Genomic DNA, 14,932 nt, shown 5'->3' with positions numbered 1-14,932 from the left:
GCGCCGTGGACGTAATTATAATTATTGGATTTCGCGACTAGCAACTGCCGTTCCGATGCTCGCGTATCAAAATCATCCTGTTTTACAAAAATCCTGTTTTCATTCACCTTGAATATCAAAAGCAATTTTTATTGCCTCCTAACTTTAATAAAAAAGTGGTAGGCGTGGCAAATATGTGTTCGGTAAGCTGAAGAATTTTCGGCTGAAATCTATAACGGTTCGCCAAAATTTGATGTGACCCGTCCCATGTATCTAAACAGGTTTCGCGGCATTCAAGTTTTGCGCGATGAGTTCGGTCGTCTAAGGGTCCTCATAACGGTAGCGGCAGTTAATTTTTTTGCGAGCCGAACAAATATCCAATCTTTCTTTCAATGAATTGGAAATATTATGATTTAAAATTTGCGGAGTTACTCTCGCGTAGTGATTATATCATGAAAAATATCACTCGCCATTAACTTTCAGCGTTTTTACGAAAAATGGTTGCACAATTGCAATAAATTTAAACTTAAAAATTCAAACCCTCCCTAAATTAAAGTGATAATTATTGGATAACCTTTTTAGAAGCAACTTAGGAAATGAAATTCATTTAAATTAAAAGAATTACTTACTGATTCCCTTTCAATTTTTATTTCGATATTTTGCATAAACATTCGCGTTTTAGCATTGAATATATATACAAATATTATAGTCTACTATTTATTTAATAGCTATTAGCACAAAAAATTCTTATCCTATATTATTAATAGATTACTTAAATATTTCATGAAATACTAATTCTTAAAATTCATTTATATTTAATTTTATTTATTTATTTTTATTTATTCTTCTTAAATTTCAATTAGTCGAATAACTTTTTCTTGATTACCTATTGGTATCTACATTCGCTTCTGATCTAAATAGCGGCATACATGACGCTTTTTTACTGTTGCATCATTGTTGTTCCTACTTCCCAAAGCACTAATACAATCTTTTTGTTATCACGACATTGTTGTATTGTACTGTTGGTATTTAATCACTAGGTTAATTAAATTTGTGAAATTTTCGAGATTATAGGTTGGTAAGACGTAATGGTTCAGGTCTCGGAACTCAAATTTGACATATAATGAAATTTTGAAGAAGTGTGGTTAACTACCCTGAAAATTTCAACATGATATCATTAAAAGTTAAGCGAACATGACGTCGCGTCACAATGTTGCAATATTCATTTAATTTTACGCGATTTATGTTTTGTTCCGACGAATAATATTTGGAATTTTCTCGGACTGCGCATCATGTTCTTGGCTCTTTCTCCGCTGGCGTTTCCGAAAACGACTTGCTTCGCATTTTCAAGGTATTTTTATCCCACTGTGCCAGATTTGACGCCTTGAAAATGGAAAGGGAGTCGTTCTCCTAAAATCCTCGGCTGAAATGAAGCCAATATCCCGGTAGAGTTCGAGAATAATTCCTGAATCATTTCGTTTTCCATCGTTAAAACTTTTGCGGGTGCTTGTAACGTGAGTCTAAAACTTTTTGGGATATGTCGCCCCGTCAATTTTTGGGTGGCCCCTACGTTTCCTGACCGGTGCTGTTTGCTTGATCATGGGAAAAAAGAGAATCAGATTCTCTTGATATAGTGACAGGCATCGGTCGGGAAACATCGTCACGGGACATCATGTTCGTTTAACTCTTAATGTTATGATGTTGAAATATTCACGGCATTTAAAGTAACCGCACCCTTTCAAAATTTTCTGACATGTCAAATTCCATTACAAGAACCTGATCCATTGCGTCTTAACAATCTATAATCCTATCAAGTTCACAAACATAATTTACCTAGCAGTTAAATACCAACAATGTTTTATCGTAAATTCACAAAGGATGTAATAGTGTTTTGGGAACTAGGAATAACAATGTTGTAGTAGTAAATAAAAAATATCTATGCAGCTTGTTAGGTCACCGGCGAAAAAAGATAACATTAGGTCTTTTAGTCAAATATTTCTAACGTAAAATAAATGAATTTAAAGTCAAATTAGTAGTTGATTTTATGCATTAAATATTTTATTGATCTATTATTAATATAAGATAAGTGTTTTTGTGGTTATAAATGTATAGTAAAGGATAGAGAGTTAAGATTTCTTACAAATAATTAAAAGGTAAATGCGAATGTTTGCCTATGGAAATCTAAATCAAATTAAAGACGACTTAGTAAGTAATTCTTATATATTTTATTTGCTGAGGCCTCTGTTTCTGGTAAAAAGACTATCCGATAATTATCAATTTTAATTTACTATGGGTTTGAATAACCCCTTTCTCTTTTCTTACCTTTGTTATACTGATGCAACCGCTTTTCGGATACGAGAAAGTTTAGAAATATTGACGCGCCAGCCAATAAAAAAATTAATTCGGCGACGTAGCCCAGAAAGTTTTTAACTTCACATTTTATTCTATTTATGAGTGGTGTTTTATTTCATGTCTCATGTACGAGCGTATATGCTCCTCATTTCTGGGGGGTCGTCATGACTTCGTCTTTGAACGGGGCCTGTTCTCCACGAGTTTTTCGCCGTCCCAAAAATTTATCACCTCCCTTCTTCTTCGCATTTCTTTTATTGGTTGGATGGTGACGTGGGATGAGGCGGGAGGTGGGGGTTAAATGGGTCTGCCAGTGGTCATTAGCTCGGCCAGGGCGGGATGATGCTCCTCGCAGTTGAATGCCCCAGCCGAAGGTCGGCGCCATCCAGCCCTCTGGCGGAGGCTTAGGGGGGGATGGGTTTAGCGGGACCGCTACGTAAAAAATGTCGATCGACCACCTCCGAAGCAGGAAGAGGGCAGGTTCTTCCTCTCCCTCTTCTTTTTTGGGATGATTTTTCGTCAAAAAGATTCCATGAACTAATTTAAGTGGACACTTCATTCCTGCTGGACCGGTCTCTCTTGCTCGCGTCATAAGGCCTGGTTACTTGTTGCATTATCGCGAGCGAGTTAATGTCTGATTGCATGAATGATTTTTGTGGGCCGGAACGGAACATGACTGCGTGAATCAAATTTGAATTGGTTCTTTTTTATGTACATGCGTTTGCTTGTACGGGATATCGAATGTAATAGTAATTAATATAATAGTAATATGAAATAGAAAATAGAATTAAATATATGCGTTCTAAGTACAGAAAACAGAACCTTGTACTACAGGCCTTAAAGGCCTGGTTACACCCAACATTACGAGTTAGTCGTACAACAACGTACGAGTTAGTCCCTGATTGCATGGACGATTTTAATTGGCCGGAACGGAACATGCAGGAATACATTAACCAAATTAGAACAAGTTATATTCTCTGTACATACATTCGCACAAGTTGGGTCGTTATAGGTCCACGGTCCATTTTGGCGTTTATTCTTAGGTTCATACATTTAGGCATAAACTAGTGCGTGTGAATTGTATTGTATAGTAAAGTGTATTGTTGTAAGCAGGCCTTTACTGTTTACTTTCCAACGTACGATACCGTTTTTGTTGCGTATTATTAGTTTATAGCTAATGCTATCGTTTTTTAAAACAATCGTTGAAGGACAAGTGGAAGGGAAAAAGGCAAGGGACGGCCCCGAATGAGTTACATAGGACATGTTATAGAGGATGTAAAAGAGAAGAAAAACGTCGCTATGATAAGGATAAGGATAGGAGAGAAGAATGGAGAGCTGCGTCAAACCAATCTTAGGATTGTGTCATTCCATTTTTCGGGTGTATATCTGCGTTCTTAATATTTAACTCGACGTTTCTTTCCTCCTCCTGGGAACGTCGTCAGGAGACTGAGCATCTGCATATTATCCAAGGCTAATTAGAGAGGCGATAGAAATTTCTAAAGGGGTTATAAATTTTAATAGGGATGATGGATATAATATAAGCCACATGTGGGAAAGATACCTTTCAAAAAATTGAATAACAATATTCCAATACTCTCTCCTGTTTTTATAGCTGACGTTTTAAAGAAATTGTTTTTATTTAATTTATTTTTTTTACTTTTTTTAAACCTTCGACCACAATGGACCAGTTTTCCAACGGTAGGAGAGAAAAAAATTTACATCTTCAGTTTCCTGATGACGTTCTCTGCAGGAGGAACGAAACGTCTAGTTAAATATTAAGCACTCAGACGTACACCCGAAAAATGGAATGTAAAAGTGCATCTAATCGCTGCAGAAAACTTATTAGGAACCAATAATAATAATAATACGTCTTTATTGGGCGAGATTGGGACTAGAGTCAAACATTAAATATATGCAGTTAAATACATTGTCTAGTTGCTCATGAAATTAAATGCAGAGAAATTACATAAAAATAAGTAGAAGTTCCATTTTCAATCAACAATTAGCATTATAATTTAACAAAGTTACTATTGACCAAGTGTAAAAAGATGTTAGTGAACGTGGGAAAAACCTAAGGATATTGACTGTCGTCCTTATTGGAAAAAACCCACTGCAGGAAAACGCCCACACAAGAAGGGGGGCGTGAAAAACCTGCGAAAACCGACTGAGAAAGCTAATGTAAACCTGAGTATACAAATACAATGAATTACATGGAAAATGTCACCCAGTACCTGTAAAGAAAAGGAAAATTAGATGAAGCCGGATGAGATAATTGATGAATCTTTCGTACTGTTCCCGCGATGTTACATGTCTCGCTGTTGTTCTCGAAGAAGTTTTACGTGTAGTGCCTTTTTGAAGGAGGCGAGTGATGATGATTTACGTAGTGGTAGGTCAATGTTGTTCCATTCGCGGCATGCAGTAACAATGAATGATTTATTGAATCTGACTGTCCGGTGTCCAATATAAGGATTGTTGACTAATGATAATTATGCGCTATCTTTTCGTTTCATTGGTTGTACTAGATTAAAATTTTTACTCTCTTAAGGTATGGACGTGGCATTTTTAGGAGGTGACTGGTATCTAAGGTTATTTGTGCCATGAGGGAAGGGAACCCCGCGTCGCCATTAGTATACTCTTAACACGTTGCGTTGCGGAGTATTTAAATTCCTAGGAATTCTGGGTGAAGGTGTTGAGATTGGAAATATGCCTTTGGTTTAAACATGGTTAAACAAGCTAATGTTTAGAATATAACTTTACCCAATCAAACGTTACGATGCATCAATTCATTATGAATAACGCACAACAACTGAAAACGTACTAACGAATACGTATTGTACGCTTTAAAAGTGTTTAGGTTTACGCGCCTAAATGACGAGAATCTTCGTCATCCGTCCGGAACGTTCGGGGAAAAAATACGAGAATTCTCGCCATCCTTACGCAACTATAGGGACCACGACTACCGTCCCATACGACTGAGGGTAAATTGTTCTTACATTAGAACGACCTCCAGAAAGCACTCAAGCAGGCAGCAGTCAGTCTCTAATAAAACTCGGTCACCGTCAGGGTTTAAATCCAGACCCACCCGGTGAGGATCCAACGCTCTAGTCACCAACCAAATCCCATTATTCTCTCGTAATGATATTTTCAGGGTCAATAAAGAAAACAATTCCCACATACTTTGCATTAGCATTTCTCTTCCAGTGGTGCTTATAACTGTTATTGAATATTTGGGAAAACTATTCAGTATCAGTGATACTATAAAACATTTTTTTTTAGATTTTAAATAAGTCGTAACAATTGCTGACAAGAATAAAATATTTTGACAGCAACATAAAAAATATTCACTATCAGTCAAATAAAATACATAAATTTTTTAAGGTCAAAAAATATCGTAACGAAAATTTTGTGTGAATAGAAAGTTTTGACGACACCAGAAAAGAAGAATGGTAAAAAAACTTAAATACGGCGCTGATCTCAGTGTAAATATTGTAATTTCTTATTTAGTTAATAATTTCAACTCTATTGTTACATCATATTATGTTTTTGGAAATCGAACTAATGATTTAGTTCTGGGTGAGCTCTATTCCCACCTATACGACCCAATTTTCTGTTGGAATCGCTGGGTGAGAGATTGATCCTTTCTCTCAACACAGTGAGCGTTTTTGTGAACTAGGCTAATTATTTAGTCCGGGGCGAGCTCTATCCCCACCTATTCAAGTCAATCTTCAGATGGAATCGCTGATTGAGAGTGTGATCCTTTCAGTCAATACAATGAGCCTCTTGTAGCAGTTCTTAATTGATTTATTTATTTTTGTTCTCTCTTTCTTCTGCAGATTTTCGTCCTCGCCTTCTTGGCAGTGGTCACGGCTGCACCCCAGTTCCCCTATTTTCACCCCTATCCCGTATACAGCCCTTTCATGACCGTCCCAGGTCTAAGGTCCCCATACCAACCCCACTTCATGCCCTATCCCATCTCTTACGTCTCCGGATATAACACCGCGGTCCACGACCCGAAGCCAGTAGTGAGCACCAGGATCGGCGGCGAGGTTGAACAGCCACCCGTGGATGTGTCGTCTTTCGTGAACGCCGACAACACAATCTCCCTGGAACTGGCGGAGCAGCTTCTGACACCGGAACAGCTCAGACAGCTCGAGGAAACCGTCGCAGCCATGAACCCATTGGAGTACGCGGCACGTCTGGAAGCAACCAAGGACCCGGAAGAAGCCATCAGGCTCTTCAAGAAGAGTCGTTACGCCACGAAAACCAACTAATTCACGACCCGTCTATCGCTCAACGTCTCCCGCACGGAAAATAAAATTCATCAAATTTCTTTTTTTATTTAATTTCCGGAAAGCAGTTTTTGATCAATTATTGAGGATTTAACTTATCTACGAGTGTGTTGGTTGCTCAAGTAAATTATTTAAAAAATAATGTCCTTGTTCTTTTTCAATTCCTGCTTTTTAGGTACCTGTAAATTTTTCTTCAAAAAATAAATATGTCAAAAAGTATTTGTTTTCATTTCTTTCTTACCCCACAATGGGAAGCAATTTTTTTTATTTTCAGGTGCCAAGAATGTCTACCGCTGAAATACAAACATTTTTCGTTTAGGATTTTCGAGAAATGAGATTTTGATAAATTTTACACTATGTAACTTACCTACGAGCGGTGACCTTAAAAATTACCATGATTTAATTATCTCTCAACATCCTTCGCTAATTAAAAAATAGTCCGATCATAACTCTTTTTTTATTTTATTTCCGGAAAGCAGTTTTTGATTAATTATTGAGGATTTAACTTATGTTAGGAGTGTGGTATATTTGATTGGTTGCTCAAGTAAATTGTTTAAAAATAATGTCCTTGTTCTGTTTCAATTCTGCTTTTTCTGGTATTTGTAAATTTTTCTTCAAAAAATAAATATATCAAAAAGTATTTTATCCTTATATCTTCCTTACGTCGAAATGAGAAGCTCACTTTTTGCTTTCGGGAGCCAGGAATGTCTACCGTTGAAGTAAAAGCAAAAATACGAATTCCATCAAATTTTTCATTTAATATTTTCTAGAAAAGACATTTATACTAATAAATAATATCAATAAATGCATAACTTATCTAGGAGCCGTGACCTCATCAATTTCTCAAGTAAATTATTGAAAAGATTCTTATCTTTTACGATTCCTGATTTGTGGAAATTTTAAAAGTTTATTTTCAAAATAAATATTCCAAAAAGTGTTTTTACTTAATTCCTTCTTACCCATGGGAATGGTATGCAAATTTGTACCATTTTCCAGAGTAAGAAATGACTACTCTTTGCGTAAAGCCATTTTTCTTTCTGCTTATGAGCGTGCATTATTGTTTATAAATAAATTTCTTTTTAACACGTTAAATACGTTATTTGGCGGATAAATATGAGCACGGTTTAAGTATTATTATCCCATAATTATCTGTTTAAGTCCCAGGTCTGCTTTTAATAAATGAATATACCAGATCTCAGACGTTGAGATCCCTCGCTCAGCATTCAAGGCAACGCTCGGTAATATACTCTCTGAGGTCCCTCATGGGTTATTAGTCAATCGAAGCGTCGAAAAAGCTGAATACATGCGCGAAGATTATCTTATGAAGCCTCTAAAATACAACTACTGTCGCGGCTTAATGACTGAGCTAATTTAAACGATTCTGGAGCTAACCTCCCGACGCTGGGGGCGTAGTTTTTGCGAGTCCCCTAAGGAGTAACTTTTTTCAACCTTACAAAGGGAGTGTCACAAAAGTGGGTCTAAGATTTCAATCAAACTTTGTAGTGATGTAGTCCATCAGAGGCTTTCCATGAATCATCCCCATATGGGGTTATATAACCAGTAGTTTAAACAAAAAACGCAGTTAAACATTTACAGGTCTATTATATTTCTTTCATCATCATCATCATCATCACTGGTCAACAATCCTAGGATTGGTTTGACGCAGCTCTCCACTCAGTTCTCCTATCAGCTAATCTTTTCACACCTACGTATTTCTTCTCTTTCACATCTCTCTTTACTTGTTCCATACATTTTGTTCGGGGTCTTCCTTTTCCATTCTTGCCTTCCACTTGTCCCTCGACGATTGTCTTCATCACGCCATCATGTCTGAAGATGTGGCCTATAAGGTTGTTCCGTCTTCTTATTAAGGTTTTCATGAGGCTTCTCTTCTCTCCTACCCTTCTTAGGACTTCCTCGTTATTAACTCGGTCGATCCATTTGATTTTCATCATTCTTCTGTAGCACCACATTTCAAAGGCCTCTATCCTTGCTTTCTCCGCTGCGGTCATTGTCCATGCCTCACTTCCGTATAGGAGCATACTCCAGATGTAGGTTCTTATAAATTGTTTCTTTACTTCCATATTTAAGTTTCCCGCTGTAAGCAGGTCTCTCTTTTGGTGGAATGCTCTCTTCGACTGGGCTATTCTGCTGATAATTTCTTTCTTGCTTCTCCCGTCACTAGTTATCTTGCTTCCCAAATAACAGAATTCATCCACCTCTATCAGTTTTTGCCTCCCTATTTTAATGTTGGTCTTGACTTCTTCTCTTCTGCTGCATACTAAGATCTTGGTTTTCTTCGTGCTTATTTTCAGTTGATATATTTCCTTAGAAATCAATTTCGGCTACTAAGAAGCGGTATCCCGATGTTAACGGAATTCGACTCCCACCCGGAGCTTCTAGGTTCGATTCTTCGATGAGGCCCTTTTTTCATAATTTTTCAGTTTCTACCTTTCATTTTACAAATGCCTAATGTTCACCATTATCTGCTTAATTTTCAGTGAAAATTTTCTTTTTCTGCGTGCAAATCTTTATCCGCAATGCGGAAGCGTCAGATTTTTTGCAATTTTTTCATGCGGAAGCTCAGTTTCATTTACGTTATTTTCGTAAAGAAATGTTCGTAAGGAAAATTAAATTTTCATCGAAAATCATGGAAATAATGATGAACAGCAGGCTTTTGTGAGATGAAAGTAGGACACAAATTATGAAAAAGGAGCTGCATCCAAGAATCGAACCTAGAACCTACGGGTAGGAGTCCTAAAACAATGGATATGGCATAATCATTATGAGAGGCGATCAGTACAACTCGTCGAAGTGACTCAGCAATATTCAGGCTCACAAACTCCGTGTCCCAACCGAAATGTTGGTTCGGATAGGTGAATAGGTGAGAGTAGAGATCATCAGTGTAAGTCGAATGCGTCGAAGTAAGAAAAGATACGATAAGGTACATTAAAGGAGGGCCAAGAACATGGCGATTAAGCGTTATATCTGTTGCCATTTCGTATTAATTTTATTCACTGGCGTTGCTAAGCAGCGGTATCTCGTTCAGTGTGACTTTCGCTATTAAGCGTAGTGGAAGAGTTTTAATTTTAGTAGGCAATCGTCTTGCATTCGTTAAATGTGTGGTTTATATGATTTACTGGATCAGTTACGTATTACTGCCGTGTATTTCCTCGTGAAATGTGGATATAGATGATTGGTAGCGCCGCCTATTTTGAAATCTGATTTTAATTCCCGCGGAGCGGCAACAGTTCTAGCGGTGTACTTGAATATCCTTTAATGTAATATTCGTGGCGTTGAAGTTAAAAATTATCAAGCTTAGGTAAGACGCGTATCTAGAAAGAAAGTTCCGTTTTGTTCTAGCGCCACCGCAGCGCTGCTGTCATTCCTTTGAGAAAGTGCACTAGTTTCCTTGGCTCGTTGGCCGCAATCGACGCCATTTTGGTCTTCGCCTTTCCCTTAAATATTTTCTTATTTGTATCCGCATTAAACTTTCAAGACAATTCATGAACCCCTGATTGTGAGGTTCGTTCAATGATTTGGTTTTTGAGCAAAAATCCGGCGAATCTTTATCATTAAAATAAAGTATTGATGCGTGAAAATTCTATGAGTGGAATAATGGTGGGGAAAGTGGCGAGTAAAAATTTCATTGGAGAAAATGAAAGACGAAAGAGCATTCACGATTAAGCTCGAAATGGTTTACCATACGTTGTCAGAAACGATATCGTAAGGAGAGTCATTGAAAAAAATCGACCGTACAGAGTTATCATGGTGACAAGGCTTTCTGACGATTTTCCTGAAATTTCAACTGCCAATATCGCTTATTCATGCAGTTGAAGCATGAGCTATCCGGTAAAAGGTTTCAAAACGACCATACGTTAAACACTTCGAGCAGCAATGCCTGTCATATTTTGACGTTGTCGTTCTATAATAATAATAATTATTATTTTTTTTGTTTTTTTCCTCTTCTATTCTTGACCTTGTTTAATACATTAAATAATATTTCTTGGAGTTTTAGGTCAATGTAAAAACAAGTTTTAGCCAAAGTTTCGATTTATTTAAAATCATCCTCAGGGCTATGAAAGAGAAAACATGAACAGTATAAAATACAAAGATGACAACGATATACGATATTTTTACATAAAAATGTTACGATAGCGTTTTTTATACAGTAATATAATTTAAAGTATACACATATATATACACGTATGTATTTTATATTGTTCATGTTTTCTCTTTCATAGCCCTGAGGATGATTTTAAATAAATCGAAACGTTGGCTATAACTTGTTTTTACATTGACCTAAAACTCAAAGAAATATTATTTAACGTTCTATAATAAATTACTAGATAATTTTTTGCAACGCTATGACAAGTGCCTAAAAAAAACTTGCAAACCATTTAAAAATTAATTCTATATATTGTCTTTCTTGTGATGAAAGAATTTTGACCAGAATAAGTTGTCAACAGATTTTTTTAATGATACAGTCGGATTCAATATTGTTGCAACGAATAATGCGCCGCCACTTTCGCCGTAGTTTGGAAACTTATGTATAAACGGTATTTTCTATAGAACAGTAGTAGGGAAAATTGAACAACATCCTCACCTCCTGCAATATTTTTATTACGAAATCATTAAAGGAAAATGTATGCGGGATATGTGCAATGTTTAATACCACATAAATTGTGCAGCTCATGCTGTATATAAATCCACCTCCAGAACTTCAATTTACTTTCTCTCGTAAATTATCCGATCCGTAGAAGTATATTTTCCTACAATTAACGCTGAGTTTTTCGATGGGAGGTAGCAAACATAACATACATATAAAATATCCAACGCAATATCATAGGAAATAATGCCACCGCGTGTTAAAATTCAGTTTGAATTAGTGGCAATAGAAGACTGTTTCGTTCCCTTGCATGAATTAGGAAAGATCATAATGAAACATCATTAAAACTAGAGTGTGAGTTGGTGTAGTGGTAAAACAGAGGATTAGCCACGGTAGAAATATGACTTGCCTGGTTCAAATCCCTCGGGAATGCCAAAGTACGTCTTTAAAAAAATGAAAAAAAACAGTATGATCAGTTACAAAACAGCGACGAAAGTGTCCATTCGTTGCAATACTTTTGAATCCGACTGAACATAGTTTCTGGATACGCCTCATATTTTGCGAATGCCTGGCAGGTAGAATAAATTCGTTTCAACATCGTTATCCTTATGAAATCGATAGATTCGTCTTTCACTTGGTGAAAATTAATGCTGAATGAAGATAAACAACCTTTTTAAATTTTCATGAAATTAATGGCGCCTTGCCGTCGAAACGCGTCGCACCAGTAAAAAATTATGTGGAAATGCACAAAAGTTTTAATCTTCATTCATAGGTATCCTTCCCCATATGGGGGAACGTGTAATTTAATTGACATGGGTTGTGGGATACAGGAATAAGATACGAATATTTTTGAAGCACTCAGATTTATTTCATGAAGTTCATCTCCGAAAACTATGGTGATTGATTTCGTAGGATATTGCACAGATTTGAAGCGGTGAGGTCGCTAGAGGGTTGTTGATGTAGGTCGGTGGGTGGCGGTATCCGGAATTGAGTGTTTATCGGAAGAAGGCCTTGACGATGGGTGCACCGGCGACATAAGGGCTGCTGTAGGCCACGGCAGCTGGGGCGGCCACAAAGGGGGCAGCGGCAGCGACAACTGGTGTCTGAATTGGGAAATAAAATAGCGTCGTAAATAAAAAATACTGTGCTAAATCTTACTATACAACTTCAAGGATAAGACGTTGATTAGAATCTGCCGCATGTATTTCATTTTTGCTTTACGAGAAACTAATACACAAGAGTGCTGTTAGTTAAAAGTGCACCTCTGGCAATTGATCAAATTGAATCAAAAGAGATGCATAGTAATTAAGTGATACTGAGGCAGAAAACCGCTGAACATCAACTATAAGGTACACTTATTTCGGAAAATATGAGTTGATGCCAAGTTATTTAACTTGTTTATCATTGAAGTTTTGTACAGTAGCTCTTGGGTTTTGATTATGGAGTCGGATACGCCCGAATTTATTATTTAACAGTAACCATTCAAAGGCTTACACAAGTACTTCGGAGAATTGGTTTGTAATATTCATTATATTGTGAATGAAAATCGAGGAAAGACAAGGAAATTGAATGGAATAATGTTGGATATGGTGAATATAAGACGTTAAGATGTAGATGAACGCGAATTGGCATCAGAAGTTCATTACGAGTTAGACTTGCCATTTCAGCGCAAGATGCAGTCGTGCACGTGACTGCGCACGAAGTTACTTGTTAAAAGCAGTCCTTTCGAAATTTTTTTTGCAAACTGATGAGTAAAAGGTTGGAAGGACAATTTATTTTTCAATTTCAATTCAAAAATTTCGGGCAGCCTTGTAATGGTGTGTGTTAGAGGTATTTTCGTCTTCATACCTTGTAAGAGAGCTTGAGGGTGTTGGCATAGGATGTGGCGACTGGAACCGATGCGGTGTATGCAACGGGTGCGGCGTAGGCGACAGGATGGGGCGCCGCCACCAGGGGTGAGGAATAAGCCACGGGTGCAGCGAAAAGGTTGCCAGGGGTAGCGGAGACGGCGGCCACGACGGCGAGGAGAGTCACCTGGCGGAGGAAAATAGAACAAAGTCAAACGGAGCACAGAAAACTATTATTTAGATTACTAAACTACCATTCATGATTATATGGAGCCGAAAATTAATATTATCTTTGTTTGGCTTAAGCTAGAATTAGGTTTTTTAATCGGAAGCCCAGAGAAAAGATATTGGTTTTCAAATCTTTCCTATATTAAATCATTAAGACGTTATCAATGGTGGTTAGATAGAGTTCAGGAGAGATTTAATAAAGTTTCGACTTAGAAAATCAAAGAGGTTCCTATTGAAAATCACACATTTATTGCTTCAAATGTTTAATTTTTCTTATATTTCCATCGCTTTGGCACTAGTTTTTGGAAAATTTTCACAAACTTTACGTTCTGCATGAGACAAATGTACAAGATATAATTTTACAATGAAGATACCAAAAAATACAAACGCAAAGCTTCAATTCAGAGTCAATACGTCAAAACTTATTCACAATCTAGAAGTTGAAGATGAATTAAAAGCCATCATCGCAGGAATTATTTCATTCGGCAACTTTCTTTCTTAAAATAAAGTGAAATTTTTAACCATATTTTTAAAGTCAAATTTTCTCATTCTGCTAGAGGGAATTGTACTCATCTATTTTTTAATTAAATAGTTGACGAAGCGATTGCCTTCAAATCCGTCCAATAATTTTTAAGCTACCGACTAATAATTGCTTTCTATATTTTTTACCTTTTGCCGAAAAACATGTGATTTATTAGCAAATTTGATTTGATATTCACCATTCTACCAGTGATTCCTCGCTTATATGTAGCCGAAAATGAATATTATCTCCTTTACTCTCAAGCCATAATTAGATTATTTAATCAGAAGCTACGCCAAATCTCAGGCGATAATCACAGTTTAATTTAAAACCACTGTTTTCTTAAAAATGAAAATGCATTTGATCAATGAAGTTATGACGCTGAAAGCTATCTAAAGATAACCATTGGAGTACTCACGAGCTTGTACATGGTTGGTTTTGGGTTTGTAGTTTTCTTCTCGAGTGAAGAGATGTGCTGTTTGACGATCAGCTGTGCTGTGATGTCTCCCTCTGAGTGATCCCTGTTTTTATAGGGGTTCAGGTAGTCGATCCCCCACCTTTTTTTGGAGGGGGCAGGGTGCTTCTGGTGGGGTACCCCCCAATTTTTTGTAATTTCATCCCCCTACCTTAAAAACACCTTCGGGGAAGGGCGTGGGTGGGGAAGATTTCTATTCTGTCGCCCGGTGTTCGTGCTGTGACAATCGCTTCCTGTGACTTAACCGTTGACGTATCTTCCCTCAGCTTTCCTCAGCGGCCAGTGTCGTTGCAAAAGGTATTACGAGGTTCTCCCGTGTCGGCCGGAATACATGATGAGCTACCTTGCGGACGTGTGCCCAACGTCCAAGCGTTCTCGGCGTTACATTATTACATATCGTATACGTAACCATACCATTTCCGACAGCCAAGTCCAGGTGCCTTTCAATTTATTTTTTATCGCTGGCATAATACTGAGATGGGATACCTGAGGCCCACATCAGAATGAAACAGTTCGAAATCGACAAATGTTGTAACGAATTATGCGTAGGTTCAAATTTTACATTCAATTCTAAAGTTATATACAAGTGTAATATAATATGATAAAAGAGGCGCATACAGATATTTAAAAAATTATTTA

The 14,932-nt window shown here is 37.1% G+C and overlaps 1 protein-coding gene across 1 annotated transcript; it reads right to left on the bottom strand.

Annotated features, from left to right (window-relative positions):
* Positions 1–12,080: 12,080 nt before the first annotated feature.
* Positions 12,081–14,373, bottom strand: LOC124169629 (cuticle protein 38-like). The gene is made up of 3 exons (XM_046548277.1): positions 14,237–14,373; positions 13,072–13,257; positions 12,081–12,326 (listed from the first exon to the last, which is right to left on the bottom strand). The coding sequence occupies exons 1-3, from the start codon at positions 14,246–14,248 to the stop codon at positions 12,219–12,221; spliced, it is 306 nt and encodes a 101-aa protein (XP_046404233.1). The 5' UTR covers positions 14,249–14,373; the 3' UTR covers positions 12,081–12,218.
* Positions 14,374–14,932: the final 559 nt, after the last annotated feature.

The sequence above is a fragment of the Ischnura elegans genome, chromosome 12 (genome assembly GCF_921293095.1).
Source record: "Ischnura elegans chromosome 12, ioIscEleg1.1, whole genome shotgun sequence".
Taxonomy (NCBI): Eukaryota; Metazoa; Arthropoda; class Insecta; order Odonata; family Coenagrionidae; genus Ischnura; species Ischnura elegans.
This window is presented reverse-complemented; position numbering and strand designations above follow the sequence as displayed.